The sequence below is a fragment of the Schistocerca piceifrons genome, chromosome 2 (assembly GCF_021461385.2).
Source record: "Schistocerca piceifrons isolate TAMUIC-IGC-003096 chromosome 2, iqSchPice1.1, whole genome shotgun sequence".
NCBI lineage: Eukaryota > Metazoa > Arthropoda > Insecta > Orthoptera > Acrididae > Schistocerca > Schistocerca piceifrons.
Genome location: NC_060139.1, coordinates 181132061 through 181155683, shown reverse-complemented (window position 1 = coordinate 181155683; position 23623 = coordinate 181132061). Strand labels below are relative to the sequence as shown.

The window sequence follows — 23623 nt, the reverse complement described above, 5'->3', positions numbered from 1 at the left end:
AGACATGTATTAAGCTATCAGACATCATTCAACTGGGAACTAATTACATGTGTGGTCACACAAGATTCCATCTTAGGACCCTTATTTTTTCTTGTGTATATCGATGACCTTTCATCAGTAACATTACGAGAAGCCGATTTTGTTTTGTTTGCTGATGATAAAAACATCGCAATAAATAGCAAATCAAGTGTAGTCTTAGAAATATCGGCTAGTAAAATATTTGTGGACATTAATCACTGGTTCCTAGCAAATTCTTTGTCACTAAACTTTGAAAAAACACAGTACATGCAGTTCAGAACTTGTAAGGGGTGTCCCACGAGTATATGCCTAACATTGATGACAAGCAGATAGAAGAAGTGGACAGTGTTAAATTCTTGGGATTACAGCTCGATAATATATTCAACTGGGAGGAGAACACCACAAAATTGCTGAAGCATCTAAACAAATCTCTACTTGCTATGCGAATTCTGTCAGATGCAGGGAATATAAAAATGAAAAAACTGGCATATTATGCTTACTTTCACTCCATAATGTCATATAGTATTATTTTTTGGGGTAATTCATCAAGCCAAGCTGAAGTTTTCCAGGCACAAAAATGTGCAATAAGAATTATATGTGGTATGAACTCAAGAACATCCTGCAGAGGCCTGTTTAGGGAACTAAGGATACTAACTACTGCTTCCCAATGTACTTATTCCTCAATGAAATTTGTCATTAAAAATATATCACTTTTTCAAACCAACAGCTCAGTTCATGGAATCAATACTAGAAATAAGAATAATCTTCACAAGAATTTAAAGTCACTTAGTATTGTACAAGAAGGTGTGCATTATTCAGGAACACACATTTTCAATAACTTGCCAGTAGCTGTAAAAAGCTTAACAACCAATGAAATTCAGTTTAAGAGAGTTAGTTAGTTAGTTAATTAGTTACGTGTTCCATTGATCAATAGCATGGAAAAACTGTTATGACGTGGAACGTGTCAAATGCACAAGAAATACGCACAGGAAACAAGTTTTCTTTTTTTTTTTAACATTATAATGTTATACCTACGTATTTCTATTTTCTATCCCATTCCCTTAAATGGCACAAAATGCATACATTACATCTCCAGATTTATTTATTCATATTCAAGAATTCATCTATGATATAGAAGGAGTTGTCAAGGAGGCATGATTTCAATTTGTTTTTGAAACTATTACTGCTGTCTGTCAGACATTTTATTTCATCTGGTAATTTATCAAAAAGTTTTATAGCAGCGTATTTTACCCCTTTCTGTGCCAAATATAGGTTAAGTAAAGGATAGTGTAGGTCTTTCCTTTTTCTGGTATTGTAATCATGAATGTCGCTGTTGATTTTAAACGTTGTTGCTGTTGTTGTTGTTGTGGCCTTCAGTCCTGAGACTAGTTTGATGCAGCTCTCCATGCTACTCTATCCTGTGCAAGCTTCTTCATCTCCCAGTACCTACTGCAATCTACATCCATCTGAATCTGTTTAGTGTATTCATCTCTTGGTCTCCCTCTACGATTTTTACCCTCCACGCTGCCCTCTAGTACTAAATTGGTGATCCCTTGATGCCTCAGAACATGTCCTACTGTAACGCCGGAAATGCGTGTCCTCCTATTTCCATCTATTGTACTATAATTTTTTTCCTTGTTTTGTTACCGTAAGATGTGACATTTCTGTCTCTTTATATATTTTAATTGTTTTACTGTTTATATATATATATATATATATATATATATATATATATATATATATATATATATATACACTCCAGGAAATGGAAAAAAGAACACATTGACACCGGTGTGTCAGACCCACCATACTTGCTCCGGACACTGTGAGAGGGCTGTACAAGCAATGATCACACGCACGGCACAGCGGACACACCAGGAACCGCGGTGTTGGCCGTCGAATGGCGCTAGCTGCGCAGCATTTGTGCACCGCCGCCGTCAGTGTCAGCCAGTTTGCCGTGGCATACGGAGCTCCATCGCAGTCTTTAACACTGGTAGCATGCCGCGACAGCGTGGACGTGAACCGTATGTGCAGTTGACGGACTTTGAGCGAGGGCGTATAGTGGGCATGCGGGAGGCCGGGTGGACGTACCGCTCAACACGTGGGGCGTGAGGTCTCCACAGTACATCGATGTTGTCGCCAGTGGTCGGCGGAAGGTGCACGTGCCCGTCGACCTGGGACCGGACCGCAGCGACACACGGATGCACGCCAAGACCGTAGGATCCTACGCAGTGCCGTAGGGGACCGCACCGCCACTTCCCAGCAAATTAGGGACACTGTTGCTCCTGGGGTATCGGCGAGGACCATTCGCAACCGTCTCCATGAAGCTGGGCTACGGTCCCGCACACCGTTAGGCCGTCTTCCGCTCACGCCCCAACATCGTGCAGCCCGCCTCCAGTGGTGTCGCGACAGGCGTGAATGGAGGGACGAATGGAGACGTGTCGCCTTCAGCGATGAGAGTCGCTTCTGCCTTGGTGCCAATGACGGTCGTATGCGTGTTTGGCGCCGTGCAGGTGAGCGCCACAATCAGGACTGCATACGACCGAGACACACAGGGCCAACACCCGGCATCATGGTGTGGGGAGTGATCTCCTACACTGGCCGTACACCACTGGTGATCGTCGAGGGGACACTGAATAGTGCACGGTACATCGAAACCGTCATCGAACCCATCGTTCTACCATTCCTAGACCGGCAAGGGAACTTGCTGTTCCAACAGGACAATGCACGTCTGCATGTATCCCGTGCCACCCAACGTGCTCTAGAAGGTGTAAGTCAACTACCCTGGCCAGCAAGATCTCCGGATCTGTCCCCCATTGAGCATGTTTGGGACTGGATGAAGCGTCGTCTCACGCGGTCTGCACGTCCAGCACGAACGCTGGTCCAACTGAGGCGCCAGGTGGAAATGGCATGGCAAGCCGTTCCACAGGACTACATCCAGCATCTCTACGATCGTCTCCATGGGAGAATAGCAGCCTGCATTGCTGCGAAAGGTGGATATACACTGTACTAGTGCCGACATTGTGCATGCTCTGTTGCCTGTGTCTATGTGCCTGTGGTTCTGTCAGTGTGATCATGTGATGTATCTGACCCCAGGAATGTGTCAATAAAGTTTCCCCTTCCTGGGACAATGAATTCACGGTGTTCTTATTTCAATTTCCAGGAGTGTATATAATCTCAGCTTGGTACATACTAAATTTTACTATTGTTAATTGTTCAGAATTATTTAATTCAAGTTCAAAGTTAAATCTCTTATTTCTAAACTGCGTAGATTCAAGTAGCTTTTGAAATGATTGTTGAGGCAGTCCAAGACTAACCGTATTTTACTGAATTTCGATGTGCTTCAGAAAGAAAGCTCACTATTAACTTCAGTCACTAAATTAACTTTCGATTTTCCGGTTTTATTAATTCTTTTGCTAAATTAAGTCAGAGTGTAGCGAAATTTATTACTTCTGACAAACTTTCAGTTTTCACACTACACGTGTCAACCTTCAGTTGCCACGCTTCTAGTGCTAATTATATGTGTAATAACCTTTCTTTTTCAGTTACTATAGTAATTGTCCTTAGGACTGGCGACCGTAATTTTCCCCAAATCTCAAATATCTAATTACCGCTAGTTAATTGTTAACGTAACGGCCGCACATTTACTTTCCTTATTAACTTACCCCTTTTCAAAATTAATTTCCACCAGTTTCATTTGCATTTTTCCTTTCATTTAGATGTAACCCTTTCCTCCCTCTTTACCGACAGATTAACTTCGGTGACGATTGCTTTTCCCAAATTTCCAGTAGGTACACGCGGTTTAATTTTTCACTGTCATTAAGGTCGATAAATGAGGGGGAGGTTACACGTGGCGACCTGGTGACAGGACAATCTTCGAATTTGAGGTTGTTCTGGACACGAATTTTGCATTGTGAAAATTCGTAACAAAGTACTGGTTACGAAATGGTCGATACGTCAGCGAGAATATTAGTGTGAGGAATCCTAATTAGATTTGAGATTTGGCATTTATATTGAAAATTATTAAAATGAGTGAAGGCAACAGTTGCCAAAATTTGGTAGACTTGGATCCGGAACAATCGGTCGAACAGTGGGAAACGCGCACCGCGGTACCCATTGTTCAGGGGCAGGCGGCTAGCATGAAAGACGCGACCGCCGAAACGCAACAAAGAGCAGAAATGGAATTCCAAACTTTAGAAAATGTTTCGGAATCGGAAGTGAATATCAAATTGAATCCCTTGATGACGAATACGGGGGGACAATTAAAGAGGAAGCCACTACGGAAGTAAAACCGGTAGTTTCCGGGAATTTAACTGATTTATTGAATGTTTTGATTAACGAAATCAAGAGTCAATCGGCAGAAATTAAAGCTCTGTGTGCCAAGCAAGAAGATCAGGCTGCCAAGCAAGAAGCTCAGGCTGCCAAGCAAGAAGCTGAGTCTGAAAAAAAATTGAACGAAAGCTAGACAATCAGAACAAAGCTATTAATGTTATTAACAACAATATTGGAGTTGTTAACACAAAAGTTGATAAAATCAAAGAAGATATTGTTGTGATTAATACCGAAATCGGTAATCTTAAACAGGAAATGATAGGCGTTCAGGCGGAAATTGCGAGCATAAATACTCGTTTTTATTCCGAAATTAGCAGAATCGAGAAAAGTGTAGGAGAAGCAGTTGCTCCGATCATCGAGAATAAGGTGACGGAACAAATTCAATTAGTGAAAAAAGAGGATGAAAAGAAGGTGGAAACTTTAAAGGCTTTAGCATCCGAAGTAGATACCAAAGTGACGAAGCAGGCTAATACCTGCGAAGAGAAAAAAAGGAAAGTAGAAACGCTTGCGACAACCACTTGCCAAGTAATTACGAGAGTGTCGGAATTAGAAAAGAAACTTGACGAAAAACAGAGCTATGTGCCAATCTGTGCACATAGTTCGGAATTGTTGACGAAAGAGGAGCGGTTCGACCCCTTGAAAAAAGGCGGTATACACGCGACGGATTTCATTAAAAATTGTGAAAGAGTTTTACCCAGATCATGGACTAATGAGAGAAAAATTAATGCGGTTATTGATGTGTTGGCTGGTGATGCCAAGCGTTGGGGCTTAAACGTCAACATTACGAACCTGACTTTTGACAAGTTTAAGAATTTGTTTCTGGCTGAATACCGGTCAGAGCAAAAACAGCAAAGTGTCTGGCGCGAATTTGTCGTATCGAGGCCTTTCGATGCGAATTCGCGCGGCTCGATGAAGGAGTTTTGTGAGGGCTGGATCCGCAAGTTGGAATATTTGCGTGATTGCCGCACGGAATCCGAAATAGTCTGGGAACTCTACAAGAAGCTTCCAGATGATACAAAACGCTACGTAGGAAGCAATTACAGGACAATCAATGATTTCCTGGAAAGAGTTGAGGCCGAGGACTTGGCGCAATAATCGCGACAGTGGTAGAGGCCGTGGTAACAACAACGGGTACCACAGCAACCACAACAACGATAACTATGGGAATAATGCATACAGCAATCTTGGCAGCAATAACAATAGTGGTTCGGGCCGTAATGACAATCGGTACAATGCAAATAGTAACAGGAATGACGGAAACCAGTATCATACTAGCGTGATACGGGCTTCACAGAATAGTAATAACGCCAGAGGGTGTGATCAGCTGCCTCAGCAGCATCCGGGGAGCGTATCTGCTGGGACGAGACAGGGAAACCATTAGCCGCGCCGGTGAGGGGCTGACCGGGCGTGGAGAAATTTTGGAGGCCCAATAACAAGAGAAAACCCAGGTGTCGTCGTTATGAAAATTCCGTATGGAATAATCAACGGCGGGAGAGTGTGCCAGTGTTAAGAGAAAGGAGTGCGCCCACAAGTAGTAGATCAGCTGTATACACGGCAGTAGAAAATACATTCACTGTCAGTGAGAACAATTTAAGTAGCGTTCCGGAAATCGATTATAAAGTGGCAGCTGTAATACCCACAGCGGAACTGGAGATTGAGTTTAAGAATGATTCGCAAGTGTTGAGAGAAGATCAGATGTCGGATAAAACGTCCGTCATCGAGCGAGGGGATGCAGAGAGGGATGGGGTCTGGTTAAGGCAGTTCGGTCGCTTATACGACGAACTAAGAGATTATAGGGGCCTGTATGGGAGAAGTGTTTATGGGGAGCGCGTGCAGGATTTTCCGCGTCTCGTCCCGCAGGAAGATAGTGTTTGTGAAATGATAGAAAGTTCTGGCCCTAACCGGCAGACTTTACCAGAAACAGTTGATATTAATGGGGAGCACGAGCAAGATTCGTCGTGTTTCGTCCCGCAGGAGTTAGATGTTGAAGTAGTAACGGAAAGTTCTGGCCCTAACCGGCAGACCTTACCGAAAGTTGTAGTGGTAGAAGTAGCCGACCCATCCGACGTAAACCTCCAGTTTAAACATTGCGAGAGTATTAAGGAGAAAGATTACGAAAATTTTAGTGCTAGCCGGACACGATTGGTAGAAAAGCACGTAGATTACAGCGTGTATGAGGTTAGAGCTGACGTTATACGGTCAGACGGTAGCACTGTGGGTTGCGCAGATCCAGAGGAAGTAATTGCAGATACTACTGGGCACATTACTCCAGGTAGATTGGCAGATGAGATCAATCTGACCAAAGTGGAATCAACGAAGGTGACAATTAGTGAATTGATAGCAAAGCAACACTCACTAGTTGACGAGTTACAGGAAAAGGTTTCGGTATTGGAGGCGAAGCTACAGACTAAGCCTCAGGACAAACGTGTTGAAATTAAAACTGTATGTGAACAGAGGCTGAAAAGGCCGCCAGATAAGCCGGATTTAAGATCAAAGCCGGATGGTTTTTTCTGGAATGACCTGGATATAGACGAGGATTTACTGTGGGAAAATAAAGAAACAGTCGAGGACAAGTGTAGACAGATAGTAGTGTCTGTTAATATGCACGACCTACAACTAAACGTGTTGATTGACACCGGTGCAGAATTGAGTGCTGTATCTGGGAAAATATTTGAGTTACTGAAAGACAGACCTGGTATCGTAGTTATGCCAGTAACAGGAGTGAAAATTATCGGTGGTACTGGGAAGGCCAGTAAACCGGCCACAAAACAGATTTTTGTCAACTTCGAGATTTGTGGGGCACGATTTGAACAAGAGTTTGTCGTCGTGCCAGACTTAACTAAGGAAGTAATTATCGGGTTAGATTGGCTACTAAAGTACCGTGCGGTGATTAATTACGAAAGCAAAACTTTGACATGTGCGTCACAAGATAAAACAATAGTAGTTAGTTTTGATGAGGCAGGAGACGGTGTGCATAGGCAATACCAGCCTATACACATTGTTGAGTGGCCGGATGCCATTGACTTAGGTATGAATGTGTACTACTGTAATGTGAAGAATCTCGGCATTGACAATAGTGTAGAAAGTGAATTGGAAGCTATTGTAGACGGTGTGTCAAACGTAACACACGAACAAAGACGAGGCCTGTATGAAGTAATAATGAGGAATAAGAGTGTGTTTCCAGACAAACCGAGTATTGATGTGAAAAAAGATCGTTTGCCAGAAATAATGAAGCTAAAAACCGATGGTCGCATACGTCGTCATGACGCTTAAGCGCGTTTTGCTAAGTTTGCAATCGGAGACTTAGTACTTGTAAAAGCTCATGAGGAATCGAGCGAGATAGCCAATGAAATCTCTAAATTTAAATTTGTTTATAATGGACCATCTAAAGTCATTGGTATACCTCACACAAATGCTTATTGCTCATCAGAGTATCCAAGCTCTGGAAAACCATTAGGTATACGGAACATTGTAGACTTGAAATTGTACCAACCTCGGATTGATTAATACCACAGAATGAGTAATTTGTACAGTATGTAAATATAGAGTGTTAGATTTAAACGATTTGCTAGATTGCCATGCTTTTGCCTGACCAAGAGGCCATTAAAGAAGTTGTAATTAATAAGTAATTCAGAATGAGATTTTCACTCTGCAGCGGAGTATGCGCTGATATGAAACTTCCTGGCAGATTAAAACTGTGTGCCCGACCGAGACTCGAACTCGGGACCTTTGCCTTTCGCGGGCAAGTGCTCTGCCATCTGAGCTACCGAAGCACGACTCACACTTTACTCACAGCTTTACTTCTGCCAGTATCTCGTCTCCTACCTTCCAAACTAATTTTTTCTAAATGATTTAAGAGAGAGTGATTATTTGTCAGTTGAAAAATCCAAGCTGCTAGTTTAAGTTTTCAGCTGAGTCACAGTAGATGAAGCAATGTAAACATGATTTTGTAACTAGCTATAAGATTTCATGAATGTGTGTTTCACTAGTCATTGCCGATGTACTTAGACGCTGTTTTAAGTTTCAGGCTAGTACATGCGTGTGATGAAGGACAGTGTTGAGTTACCCATTGTGATAGTGTTAATGGACTGCTTGAGATTACTCGGGAGTGAGTTTTTCCAAAAGAATTCAGTGAAACGGACGTTCTGAAAATGCCGTTACACAGGCGAGTGAGATCAAGCGTGCCGCACAGGCGGGCGCAACAATACTGGCGAGGCGGAGCCGCTGTCGGCTCATGTGCCGCTGTCGGCATTCTTTGCACTTGCGAGTACGGAAGGCGGAATTGTTTTTCTTCCCGGACAGCTGAAAGAATTCTGCTGTCAATATTTATGGTTTTTTCGATCTGCCGAATATTATTTTCTTGTTTAGCGTTAATTGGACTCTCATGACAAGAATATTAATTATGAAAAAGTTACATAAAAATGTGTATAATATGTAATTAATAATTAATTTGCGTATTTTGATCTGCCTGTTTCTATGACCATGTACTCTGATTAATTTTGTAAATAATATTCCATTTCTTGATAATGTTACGAATTTTGACGATTTTGGAATAGCTAAACCATTTTCTATGTTTTCTGTGAATTTTAATATGTTGTCAACCTGTTTTATTTTGTGCAAGATGACAGAGTGGAATAAGATTAGGAGTGTCTCCACTCAATTATTATGGTCTAAAATTGATTTATGGTTAATTAGACGAATGATAAATTTTGTTGATGTTTTGAGCGTATGCATTTCCGCTGTTTCTTTTTTGGGACATTTTCTGAGTCTGTTTACGTTACACGAACATCCTCAGACAAAGTGGGGCACGTGTAACGCCGGAAATGCATATCCTCCTATTTCCATCTATTGTACTATAATTTTTTTCCTTGTTTTGTTACCTCAAGATATGACATTTCTGTCTCTTTATATATTGTAATTGTTTTACTGTTTGTATATATATATTTATGCATTTATGTTGGTTTGTTTTGTGAATATTATTTGTATTTATACGCTGGGTCTGGCCTAGGGAAAACTATGCTATCGAACGAATACATCGATAGGTCGTGTGGAGAACCAAAGTGTTTAGGATCTTTGGTAGTGTTAACTCTGTCGCGTGGAGCGCGGGCAGAGGAGAGTCTGGCTGGGGTGGTGCAATGGAGCAGAAGTGTTGTGTGAAGCTCCCGCGAGTTGCCGCGCTTTCGTGGTCTGGCAGCATGTAATTGCGCTCGACTTGCGATGATAGTTTCTGACATGGTGTCGCGGACGGGAAGCATTAGCTGGCGCACATCAGGAGCCCGTTTCGTCTGGTGACCGTGTCGAGAAGAAGGCGCGCCAACATCCAGCTTCTGCAACAGCGACGGCCGACAATGAGTGACTGTCGCCACCTCCTCGATCGACGGCTTCAAACCTTCAATCAACCAACAAGGAGGACTGGAAGCACGTAAAGTTTTAGAACTGTATGGCAGACCTCAGCTTTTCAAACTTTTAAAATTGTTGCATTACAAAATTACAGCAACTTAGCATGAACCTTTATTGCTCATTGTCCCAATTGCATTACCAAGCAGGGTCCCTTCCTTTTCCGGAATGAACCCGAGTGTCGTTGAAATTCAAACGCCAGCATCATTCGATTTCACTGCTTTAATTTCAAAGTTCAGTTAGGGTATTCATAGCTGGCTACGATATTTAGATTACACAAGCGCAAATTAAGAGTGCGAGTTTTGTTACCGTATTTTAGCTTACCTGTGACTACAGCTCAGCTTGGTACGTACTAAATTTTACTATTGTTAATTGTTCAGGATCATTTAATTCAAGTTCAAAGTTAAATCTCTTATTTCTAAACTGCGTAGATTCAAGTAGCTTTTGAAATGATTGTTGAGGTAGTCCAAGACTAACCGTATTTTACTGAATTTCGATGTGCTTCAGAAAGTAAGCTCACTATTAACTTCAGTCACTAAATTAACTTTCGATTTTCCGGTTTTATTAATTCTTTTGCTAAATTAAGTCAGAGTGTAGCGAAATGTATTACTTCTGACAAAGTTTCAGTTTTCACACTACATGTGTCAACCTTCAGTTGCCACGCTTCTAGTGCTAATTATATGTGTAATAACCTTCTTTTTCAGTTACTATAGTAATTGTCCTTAGGACTGGCGACCGTAATTTTCCCCAAATCTCAAATATCTTATTACCGCTAGTTAATTGTTAACGTAACGGCCGCACAGTTACTTTCTTTGTTAACTTTACCCCTTTTCAAAATTAATTTCCACCAGTTTCATTTGCATTTTACCTTTCATTTAGATGTAACCATTTCCTCCCTCTTTACCGACAGATTAACTTCGGTGACGATTGCTTTTCCCAAATTTCCAGTAGGTACACGCGGTTTAATTTTTCACTGTCATTAAGGTCGATAAGTGAGGGGGAGGTTACACTACCAACCGATCCCTTCTTCTAGTCAAGTTGTGCCACAAACTTCTCCTTAATCCTATTCAGTACCTCCTCATTAGTTATATGATGTACCCATCTAATCTTGAGCATTCTTCTGTAGCACCACATTTCGAAAGCTTCTATTCTCTTCTTGTCTAAACTAGTTATCGTCCATGTTTCACTTCCATACATAGCTGCGCTCCATACAAATACTTTCAGAAACGACTTCCTGACACTTAAAGCTATACTCGATGTTAACAAATTTCTCTTCTTCAGAAACGCTTTCCTTGCCATTGCCAGTCTACATTTTATATCCTCTCTACTTCGACCATCATCAACTATTTTGCTCCCCAAATAGCAAAACTCCTTTACTTTAAGTGTCTCATTTCCTAATCTAATTCCCTCAGCATCACCCGACTTAATTCGACTACATTCCATTATCGTTCTGCTTTTGTTGATGTTCATCTTATATCCTCCTTTCAAGACACTGTCCATTCCGTTCAACTGCTCTTCCAAGTCGTTTGCTGTCTCTGACAGAATTACAATGTCATCGGTGAACCTCAAAGTTTTTATTTCTTCTCCATGGATTTTAATACCTACTCCAAATTTTTACTTTGTTTCCTTTACTGCTTGCTCAGTATACAGATTGAATAACATCGGGGAGAGGCTACAACCCTGTCTCACTCCCTTCCCAACAACTGCTTCCCTTTCATGTCCCTCGACTCTTGTAACTGCCATCTGCTTTCTGTACAAATTGTAAATAGCCTTTCGCTCCCTATATTTTACCCCTGCCACCTTCAGAATTTGAAAGAGGGTAATCCAGTCAACATTGTCAAAAACTTTCTCTAAGTCTACAAATGCTAGAAATGTAGGTTTGCCTTTCCTTAATCTAGCTTCTAAGATAAGTCGTAGGGTCAGTATTGCCTCACGTGTTCCAATATTTCTACGGAATCCAAACTGATCTTTCCCGAGGTTGGCTTCTACCAGTTTTTCCTTTCGCCTGGAAAGAATTCGCATTAGTATTTTGCATCCGTGACTTATTAAACTGATTGTTCTGTAATTTTCACATCTGTCAGCATCTGCTTTCTTTCGGATTGGAATTATATTCTTCTTGAAGTCTGAGGGTATTTCGCCTGTCTCATACATCTTGCTCACCAGATGGTAGAGTTTTGTCAGGACTGGCTCTCCCAAGGCCGCAAGTAGTTCTAATGGAATGTTGTCTACTCCCGGGGCCAGTTCTTTCAGTTTATCCAGGTCCCATCTCCTTAAAAATCCACCTTTTTGCAGTTTCTTCAGTTTTAATCTACAGTTCATAGCCAATAGATTGTGGTCAGAGTCCACATCTGCCCCTGGAAATGTCTTACAATTTAAAACCTGGTTCGTAAATCTCTGTCTTACCATTATATAATCTATCTGAAACCTGTCAGTATCTCCAGGCTTCTTCCATGTATACAACCTTCTTTCATGATTCTTGAACCAAATGTTAGCTATGATTAAGTTGTGCTCTGTGCAAAAATCTATCAGGTGGCTTCCTCTTTCATTTCTTAACCACAATTCATATTCACCTACTATGTTTACTTCTCTCCCTTTTCCTACTACCGAATTCCAGTCACCCATGACTATTAAACTTTCGTCTCCCTTCACTATCTGAATAATTTCTTTTATCGCATCATACATTTCTTCAATTTCTTCGTCATCTGCAGACCTAGTTGGCATATAAACTTGTACTACTGTAGTAGGCGTAGGCTTCGTATCTATCTTGGCCACAATAATGCGTGCACTATGCTGTTTGTAGTAGCTTACCCGCACTCCTATTTTTTTATTCATTATTAAACCGACTCATGCATTACCCCTATTTGATTTTGTATTTATAACCCTATATTCGCCTGACCAAAAGTCTTGTTCCTCCTGCCACCGAACTTCAAAAATGGTTCAAATGGCTCTGAGCACTATGGGACTTAACTTCTGAGGTCATCAGTCTCCTAGAACTTAGAACTACTTAAACCTAACTAACCTAAGGACATCACAAACATCCATGCCTGAGGCAGGATTCGAACCTGCGACCGTAGCGGTCGCGCGGCTCCAGACTGTAGCACCTAGAACCGCTCGGCCACTTCGGCCGGCCCACCGAAATTCACTAATTCCTACTATATCTAACTTTAACCTACCCATTTCCCTTTTTAAATTTTCTAACCTACCTGCTCGATTAAGGGATCTGACATTCCACTCTCCGATCCGTAGAACGCCAGTTTTCTTTCTCCTGATAATGACGTCCTCGTGAGTAGTCCCCACCCGGAGATCCGAATGGGGGACTATTGTACCTCTCGAATATTTTACCCAAGAGGACGCCATCATCATTTAACCATACAGTAAAGCTGCATGCCCTCGGGAAAAAGACGTAGCAGTGTTAAATATGTCGGACCTAAGATTGGCCATAAAGGGAAACACTTATGAAAACTATTTAATTCTGTAGTAATGCAGGGAATCAAGCCACAGCAATTTTAATCTGCCATCCTCCATAAACTTTCATGGTGATCCCAATAAAACTTGAATATTGATCATATCTGTAATAGTTTAGGATTTACTGTTAAAGTGAAATTAACAAGTTTTGCAACAAAGACCTATTTGCTAAAATCTGAACGCTTTGGTCGATCTTAACGATCGACATTTCATATAGAAGCGCATGATTAAAGTGACACAGTTCTAAATATCAACTCTGTAACTTTATTTGCTTAAAAATATATTAAATTTAAATGATCAGTATTTTCAGTTAAGCATCAGATCATTTCCTCCACACAAAACACATTGAACGACGACAGCATGACACCTTATTGAATCATTAGGTAATAGAATATTTGTTGTAAATTTTCGTGCATAATATTTGTTTTTGTTCTTTATTTATTTATCAGAAAGCACATTGGTGCGAGGCTACTGGCCGTGTCATTCAAAGTTAAGAAAGAAATTGTATTGGTTTTATCTAAAAGAATTTAACGTTTATTATGTAATGGATATTATTGTTACTTTATTTAGAACGTGAAAGTGGTCAAGCTTTGATTATTTAAATATGTTAAAATGTAAAGTAATGTAGAATAAGCTGTAGCCAATCAGATGGATGGTTTCAGGAAAAGGAACTGCGCTAGTCGGTTGAGCGAAGATGTTCGGCGCGCGGGAAACGCGGTCGGAGACGGGCAGAGGGCAGTTCTAGTCGAGACACTAAAGGGGACAGTTCGGATTGAGACGCGAAAGCGGACAGTCGGTCTTTAGGCAGCTAGAAGGTTAAACGACATAGAAAATTTCGCGTTGTGTGGTATCGCGGGACTTAGTCTCTGAGCGGTGAGCAGCCGCGCGCCTGTAGTGAACTCTTTTAACTTTTCGTGTAAATATCGAGGTAGGGTATTGTGTTTCGCGATGAGATTGTGAATGATCGAACTATGCCAAATGAATATGCGTTCTAGTTTAACAGTAACTTTAAATACGACCACTTTCGCTACTAGTTTGCTTTCTGAATGAACATCATTCTAACCAAATCGCAACTGTATGGCCTACATCATTTATGGGTCGTTAATTGAGTTCCCGATGTTATTATTACTGTTATTATATGTTATGTTCACTTTGTACTTCACAAACTTACCATCAGCTAGACAATTTAACCAAAGGGTCACAAGTGTCTAAATTATGGCAAGTAATGCGACACGTGCGGTTCAACCCCTAGACGAGTTTGCGCCAAGACATTTCGACAAAGAGGAAACGCATGTGGGCCCGAACTTCTTTGGGATGTTAGTTTGCAGATGGCATGATGGTATTTGTCACGCTATACGACATGACATCATGTATCATGTTACTTTATTTGGCATGATGCATTATATTACGTCGCATCGGTACTAATAGCAACAATTTAAAAAGAGCGAATACGTTGGGGCGTAGCGCCGTATACCGATCCTGCCTTGGAGGCTGTTAAGTGGGAGATGTGTCTCAGAGCTGGATAGTGACAGATGGTGACGCGAGACTGGACGCGCACGTAATTTATGTATCAGCCGATAGAGGACAATATTGGATAGGGGGACTGTGATTTAGCTTCGATTGAGCCCACTAGAGTGCACTAAAGTAATAGAATGTTTTTCATAAACTGTTTAGTATTTTCATAAAGAGTTATTATGACTTTTTGTGTATGTAAAATGTTATAAATGTGTTTTAGCAGTATGAAGGATGCGTGAGTGTGGTTTAAGGTTAATATGAAGATAATTGTTTAATGAGTTATGTAGTGGGATTTAGTGTGGGAACATTTCGAAGAAGTATGGATGTGGACAAAGGGGATTTTTGTAGAATAGATTTGTAAAGTAAGTTTATTGTAAAGGGAAAGTTAATTCAGGTATGAATAACAATAATAAATAACTTTATGTATAAACAAAACTTCAGCACATTAGATAATTACGTCGGTATAAAAGTGCAGTCGTTAGGTTTAATATTTTGCGATTGGTTATTGATGAAAAGCGCGGACTGACGCGGAAGAATGTTGTTTTGCTATTGGCTGTTGAGTAAACTGACCAATGGTAAAGCAATATTCTTCGCGCGCCTTTCTCTGCTGGTAGAGAAGACTTAGAGTATTCTAGAGAGGAGTCGGAGCATAGCCATGAAACAGGGACGTGTGTAGTAGTAGTTCCGACGGAAATGATAAGTTGCCGGATCTAGCAGTGTTTCATACACCAAAAGTGTTGTAAAGTGACGGCATAATTATTCCGATGGGTGTGTAGAAATTTAGGAATTCTTAAGTGAATTTCGTGACGAGAAAAGACATAAATTCCGCGTGTCGTATTGAGCAGGTCGGTGACTAAAAATTATGACTGTATTAGCTACCGACAGACTTAATATTTGTCGAGCATTCTCAATCAAAAACAATCCGTATTTTTGTAGCTGTTACGTTTCCGGGAAATGCAACACCATAAACTTGCTAACGTGAGTGAAAGGGCTTGTGAGTGACTGTGTTAAGACTAGCACGGGCTTGGCAGTGATACTTGTTCACCTAAGTTTCAGAATATATTAGTTACAGACAAAATTTCCAACCTTTCATTTGTGCGAAAACTTTCTCCCGAAACGTAGATTAGTGACTTCAATTGCAGGCTGGTTCACGTCGAAGTACAGTAGGTTTCGCTCGGCTTCCCTACTGATTATCTGCTGACAAATGTTCACAGGTAGGTGCAGGTTCGTCGTAAAGGGACGGAAGGAACCGCGCCGCCGCAACGTCAGGATGTTTTGATTTAAATGTATTTGGTAGTGCCAGATAAGTCGAGAAGCCAGTTTCCTTCTTTTACGTCCCTAACTCTGCCCAAGACATATTTGCCTTGTTTGTCATACGACAGAAGCATTTTTCATTCTGGCCATTAACGAAAGGCTCCTGATGGGCAAGTATACCCGAAGGAATTTGCGGAATTTCTTCCTCGCCAAATTGAGGCCGTTATCAAGGCTTGAGGCGGAGTGACATGATACTAGCGTGATGTCCTTTGGGATGGCAAATGTTTTGTGCAGTGAGCGTAATTATCTGTAGGATACAGCATATAAATGCCCTATAGAACATGGGATTAACTGAAGTAGAGTTGGTACTCACGTTGGCCGTGGCGACAGAGTCGGCGGCCGTGATGTCCCGGCTGGTGGAGCCGTAGTAGAAGCGCCGCACTTCCCTGGCGGCGGCTGCGCGCTGCTCGGGGGTGTGCAGCGGGATGTCGGGCCCCACGCGGTCCGCGAAGTGCGCGCTCAGGTCCGCCAGGGCGCGGCTGGTCGACAGCTGGCCGCTCGTCGCCCCCAGCAGCGTCCACGGCAGCGACATCACTGACCCCCAAACAACAACAACATCGCTCCTCAGATCTCCTTAGAACTCCGCTCCCTGTTCGTAAGTACACAGCCGCCGTTACGAAGGTGGCGTGCAAAAAACCTCAAATTGACCTGAAGTGTACTATACGAGGGGCGTTTGAAAAGTCCGTGCAAAGTCCGACAGATGGCAGCACCGGCGCGTAACGAGGTCATGTTTAGTCAGTAGCATCTTTGGAAAGAACGCACACCAAGTTTCAGCCATATTGGTCTATTTCTTTGTGTTTGGCATTCGTGTGGATCAAGTGATTGTCAAAAAATGGAGGAAGAAGAATTTCGTGTGGTGATGAAACATTACTTTATGAAAGGCAAAACGCCTCAGGAGACTAAAGAGAAGCTTGATAAACATTACGGTGACTCTGGACCTTCGATTAGAACAGTTTATAAGTGGTTTCAAAATTGTCGGAGTGGCCATAGAGGCTCAAGTGATGCTGAACGTTCTGGACGCGCTGTGTAGGTTACAACTCCAGAGGCCGGCCGGAGTGGCCGTGCAGTTCTAGGCGCTACAGCCTGGAACTGCGCGACCCCTATGGTCGCCGGTTCGAATCCTGCCTCGGGCATGGATGTGTGTGGTGTCCTTAGGTTAGTTAGGTTTAAGTAATTCTAAGTTCTAGGGGACAGATGACCTCGGCAGTTAAGTCCCATGGTGCTCAAAGCCATTTGAACCATTTTGAACAACTCCAGAAATCACTGATAAAATCCATTATATGGTGAAGGATGACAGAAGAGTCAAGATGCGTGAGATTGCTAGTCCTGTGGGCATCTCGAATGAACGGGTACATAATATTTTGCATAAACATTTGGACATGAGAAAGCTATCCACAAGATGGGTTCCGCGATTGCTCACGCTTGACCAAAAACGGAATCGTGTAAAGTGTTGCAAGGATGGTTTGCAGCTGTTCAGAAAGAATCTGCAAGACTTTAAGCGTCGTTTCGTCACTGTGGATGAAACATGGTTACATTACTATACTCCTGAGACCAAACAACAATCTAAACAATGGATTACGAAGGGAGAATCTGCACCAAAAAATGCGAAGACCATTCCTTCGGCTGGAAAGGTTATGGCGACTGTCTTTTGGGATTTGCAGGGGATAATCCTCATCGAATACCTGGAAAAGGGTTAAACTATTACACGTGCATATTATTCATTGTTATTGGACCGTTTGAAAACCGAGCTGCAAGGAAAACGCTGGCGATTGGACCGCAAAAAAGTCCTTTTCCATCACGACAAAGCATCAGCACACACCTCAGCAGTTGTGGTCGCAAAATTAATGGAAATAGGATTCCAACTCATTTCACATCCCCCCCTATTCTCCAGGCTTGACTCCCTCGGACTATTATTTGTTTCCCTATTTGAAGAAATGGCTGGCGGGACAAAGATTTTATTCAAATGAGTAGGTGATTGCAACAACTAACAGCTATTTCACAGACTTGGACAATTCCTATTATTCAGAAGAGATCAACAAATTAGAACAGCATTGGACGAAGTGTATAAGTCTAAAAGGAGACTATGTCGAAAAATAAAAAAGGTTTACCCCAAACAAGTAAGTAGTTTTTATTTTTGCACGGACTTTTCAAACGCCCCTCGTATTCATGGATATGCAAGTGATTAGCGTTTCAGTGCAACAGCACAGAGCAGATAGACGCAACTCCTTCTACACTGCCTGACACAAAAAAATGGAGCACCCAGAAGGGTAGGAGGAATCAGAATGAAACTTCACGGGTTTAGAGGGTACGTGACGTTGCTTCAGTCATTCCAACATCGAGTCAAATTTGCAAAGAAGTTACCAGTGTGAGCTCACTCATCAGTGTGACTTTGGACCCTCTGTGACCAGGATGAAGACAATGATTCTGTTTGGAAAGGTCTCATAAAGCCGCCATAAATTCCCCTGAGGCACGCTGGCCCACAATTGTAGTAAGTGTTCCCTGGTAACAGGGGTACTGGCACTGAGACAGAGTTGGCGTCTTAGCTGGTCTCAGATTGGTGACAGATCTGGGGATCTTGCTCACCATAGGAGTATCTCAACATCACATAGGCAGTTCATCTCTATCAATCTGTACGATGTGTGGACGAGCATTGCCCTGTTCAAAAACAGCACCACAATACTGTAATACGAGCAGTAACACATGAGGACGCAGGATTTCTGTGATGTACCGTTGTGCTATTTGACTTCCCTTAATCATTATCAGATGTCACCTGACGGAACATCCAATGCTTCCCCACACCATGGCGCCACAAGGAATAGTACTGTGCCCTTCCAAAACATTGGAACAATGGGACCTTTCCACAGACTGCCACCATACTCGCCAAAGATAGTCATCCATAGTAGTGCAGAGCTGTAATTCGCCACTGAACACAGTGCAGCCCCATTCATCAGCAGCCCATGCTTCCCAGTCACGGCACCACTCCAAACGCAGCTGCTGCTGTTGTGGTGTTAACGGCAACTCTCACATGGGATTATAATTACCTAAAACAAAGTGCTTGGTGCACAATACAGCGATCCTCCATTGTGGTACTCAGATGTGATCGACTGGAAACTTGACGACTAGCATGCCTGCCCTCTCGTGCTCATGCTGCCAGAATTGGGCCACTGTCACAGCTGAATGCATTACAAGTCTGTATATTGCACGATGTGACCAGCCAGCCGAAAGGAGATCCACAATGAAGCCTCTTTTAAACTTGTCAACGTCTGATACTGTTCACGCTGGTTATATGCCGTATCTGGCTTGGTAACAACCTTAAACACAAACAATACTTATGAAAACTGGTGGGTGTTCTACCTGTAAGGGAGTATCAGAGTACTGAAACCATAATCATTTACACTGTCCAGTGGCATAATCGCCAATTTCGGCCAACAAATATACTACTGTGGACTTTTTGTTGGGCGGTTAGTAGGTGAAGTTACCATGTTAGTTGCTGGTCGGGGCTTAGTCCAAGGTGTTTTAGTGTATTAGTTAACTTTGTAGGATGGTCATGAATGGTGAGGTAAAAGTCATGAAGATGGAAGATGTAGTTGGTCCATTCTGCACACATAAAAAAGTTTTGCATCACCCAGATTTGCAGAACTCTTGAAGACAGATGTTGGCTGTGGATATTGTATCACAGACACAGCCCCTTTGACTGTTCAGAGATGTCACTAAACCTGCCCAAAGATGTAAACGACCATGCATGAGCAGCGCCTATTAGACGACAGCCGATCAGTTCCAGTCATTCCACCAGTAAGGAGGTAGACGGCTCGTGTTGTCTATGGTTCAGCCATGCGTAGACGGTCAATACCGCGGTTCGATGGCGTCCACATTGTTGCTTTGTGCCAGGAAGGGCTCTCAGCAAGGGAAGTGCCCAGGCATCTCGCAGTGAACCAAAGCGATGTTGTTCAGACATGGAGGAGATACAGAGAGAGACAGGAACTGTCGATAACATGCCTCGCTCAGGCTGCCCAAGTGCTACTACTGCAGTGGATGACCGCTACCTACGGATTACAGCTTGGAGGAACCATGTTGAAAATGCTTTTCGTGCAGTCACAGGATGTCGTGTTACAACTCAAACTGTGTGCAATAGGTTGCATGATGGGCAACTTCACTGCCAACGCCCATGAGGAGGTCCATGCAGCGTGGTACAGTTGGGCCCAGCAACATGCTGAATGGACCGCTCAGGATTGGCATTATGTTCATTTCACCGATGAGTGTCACATATGCCTTCAACCAGACAATCGTCAGAGACATATTTGGAGGCAACCTGGTCAGGCTGAACGCCTTAGACACACTGTCCAGCGACTGCAGCAAGGTGGAGGTTCCCTGTTGGTTTGGGGTGGCATTATGTGGGGCCGACATATGCCGCTACTGGTCATGGAAGGCGCCGTAATGGCTGTAGGATACGTGAATGCCATCCTCCGACCGATAGTGCAATCATATCGGCAGCATATTGGCGAGTCATTCGTCTTCATGGACGACAATTCGCGCCCCCGTCGCCCACATCTTCTTGTAAATGACTTCCTTCAGGATAACGACATTGCTCGACTAGAGTGGCCAGCATGTTCTCCAGACACTAACCCTATAGAACATGCCTGGGATAGATTGAAAAGGGCTGTTTATGGACGACGTGCCCCACCAACCAGTCTGAGGGATCTACGCCGAATCGCCGTTGAGGAGTGGGACAATTTGGAAAAAAATGGCTCTGAGCACTATGGGAATCAACATCTTAGGTCATAAGTCCCCGAGAACTTAGAACTACTTAAACCTAACTAACCTAAGGACATCACACACACCCATGCCCGAGGCAGGATTCGAACCTGCGACCGTAGCAGTCCCGCGGTTCCGGACTGCAGCGCCAGAACCGCTAGACCACCGCGGCCGGCGACAATTTGGACCAATAGTGCCTTGATGAACTTGTGGATAGTATGCCACGACGAATACAGGTATGCATCAACGGAAGAGGACGTGCCACTGGATATTAGAGGTACAGGTGTGTACAGCAATCTGCACCACCACCTCTGAAGGTCTCGCTGCATGGTAGTACAACATGCAATGTGTGGCTTTCATGAACAATAAAAAGGGCGGAAATTATGTTTATGTTGATCTCTATTCCAATTTTCTATACAGAGTCCGGAACTCTCGGAACCGAGGTGATGCAAAGCTTTCTTAATGTGTTTATAATTATTGCCTGCGTTTTGGATGGGATGATCTTGATGAGCCATTGGTTATACCAAGAGGTAGAATGATTCAGGTGGATTTGGAGATATTATTGGGATTTCTGGAGCGTAGGGATAGTAACGAACCTATGTTGTTGTTGTGGTCTTCAGTCCAAAGACTGGCTTGATGCAGCTCTCTGTGCTACTACATCCTGCGCAAACCGCTTCATCTCCGATTAACTACCGAAATCTACAACTCCCTAAACCTGCTTACTGTATTCATATCTCTCCCTCTAAGATTTTTACCCCCCCCCCCCCTACTTCCCTTCGATACTAAACTGGTGCTCCCTTGATATCTCAGGATATGTCCTACCAACTGACCCCTTTTTCTAGTCAGATTTTGCTACAAATTTCTTTGCTCCTCAGATCTGTTCAGTACTTTCCCATTAGTTACATGATCTACCCACATAATCTTCAGCATTCTTCTGTAGCACCACATTTCAAAAGCTTATATTTCCTTTGTGTGTAAACTGTTTATCGTCAATGCTTCACTTCCATAGAGGGCTACACTCCGCACAAACATTTCCAGAAAAGACTTCCTGGTACTTAAATCTATATTTTGCTCTGTTTCGGCCATCATCAGTTATTTTGCTGTCCAAACAGCAAAACTTGTCTACTACTTAGGTGTCTCATTTCCTAATCTAATTCCCTCAGTATCACCTGACTTATTTCGACTACATTCCATTATCCTTGTTTTGCTTTTGTCTATGTTCATCTTATATCCTCCTTTCAAGACCCTATCCATTCCGTTCACCTGCTGTTCCAAGTCCTTTGCTTTCTCAGAGAGAATTACTCTTACGACTGCCGTCTGGTTTCTGTACAAGTTGTAAATAGTCTTTAGCTCCCTATATTTTACCCATACTATGCTCAGAATTTCAAAGAGAGTATTCCAGCCAACACTGCCAAAAGCTTTCTCTACACTACTGGCCATTAAAATTGCTACACCACGAAGATGACGTGCTACAGACGCGAAATTTAACTGACAGGAAGAAGATGCTGTGATATGCAAATGATAAGCTTTTCAGAGCATTCATACAACGTTGGCGCCGGTGGCGACACCTACAACGTGCTGACATGAGGAAAATTTCTAACCGATTTCTCATACGCAAACAGCAGTTGACCGGCGTTGCCTGGTGAAACGTGTTGTGATGCCTCGTGTAAGCAGGAGAAATGCGTACGATCACGTTTCCGACTTTGATAAAGGTCGGATTGTAGCCTATCGCGATTGCGGTTTATCGTCTCGCGACATTGCTGCTCGCATTGGTCGAGATCCGATGACTTAGCAGAATATGGAATCGGTGGGTTCAGGAGGGTGATACGGAACGCCGTGCTGGATCCCAACGACCTCGTATCACTAGCAGTCGAGATGACAGGCATCTTATGCGCATGGTTGTAACGGATCGTGCAGCCACGTCTCGATCCCTGAGTCAACAGATGGGGACATTTGCAAGACAACAACCATCTGCACGAACAGTTCAACGACATTTGCAGCAGCATGGATTATCAGCTCGGAGACCACGGTTGCGGCTACTCTTGACGCTGCATCACAGACAGGAGCGCCTGCGATAGTGTACTCAACGACGCACCTGGCCGCACGAATGGCAAAACGTCATTTTTTCGGATGAATCCAGGTTCTGTTTACAGCATCACGATGGTCGCATCCGTGTTTGGCGACATCGCGTTGAACGCACATTGGAAGTGTGTATTTGTCATCGCCATACTGGCGTGTCACCCGGCGTGATGGTATAGGGTGCCATTGGTTACACCTCTCGGTCACCTCTTGTTCGCATTGACGGCACTTTGAACAGTGGACGTTACATTTCAGATGTGTTTCGACACGTGGCTCTACCCTTCATTCGATCTCGCAAATACCTACATTTCAGCAGGGTAATGCATGACCGCATGTTGCAGGTCCTGTACGGGCCTTTCTGGAAACAGAAAATGTTCGACTGCTGTCCTGGCCAGCACATTCTCCATATCCTTCACCAATTGAAAACGTCTTGTCAATGGTGGCCGAGCAACTGGCTCGTCACAATACGCCAGTCACTACTCTTGAGGAACTGTGGTATCGTGTTGAAGCTGCATGGGCAGCTGTACCTGTACACGCCATCCAAGCTCTGTTTGACTCATGCCCAGGCGTATCAAAGCCGTTATTACGGCCAGAGGTGGTTGTTCTGGGTACTGATTTCTGAGGATCTATGCACCCAAATTGCGTGAAAATGTAATCACATGTCAGTTCTAGTATAATATATTTGTCCAATGAATACCCGTTGATCATCTGCATTTCTTCTTAGTGTAGCAATTTTAATGGCCAGTAGAGT

General features: G+C 43.0%; 1 protein-coding gene across 2 annotated transcripts in view; it reads right to left on the bottom strand.

The window, feature by feature from the left end:
- The window catches only part of LOC124777448 (esterase FE4-like), a 324295-nt gene that overhangs the window by 53221 nt on the left and 247451 nt on the right, over positions 1-23623 (bottom strand). For both annotated transcript variants that reach the window (XM_047252862.1, XM_047252864.1), the window contains one exon: positions 16355-16575. In XM_047252862.1, coding sequence (XP_047108818.1) covers positions 16355-16575 — 221 coding nt within the window. The remainder of the gene's footprint in view (positions 1-16354; positions 16576-23623) is intronic.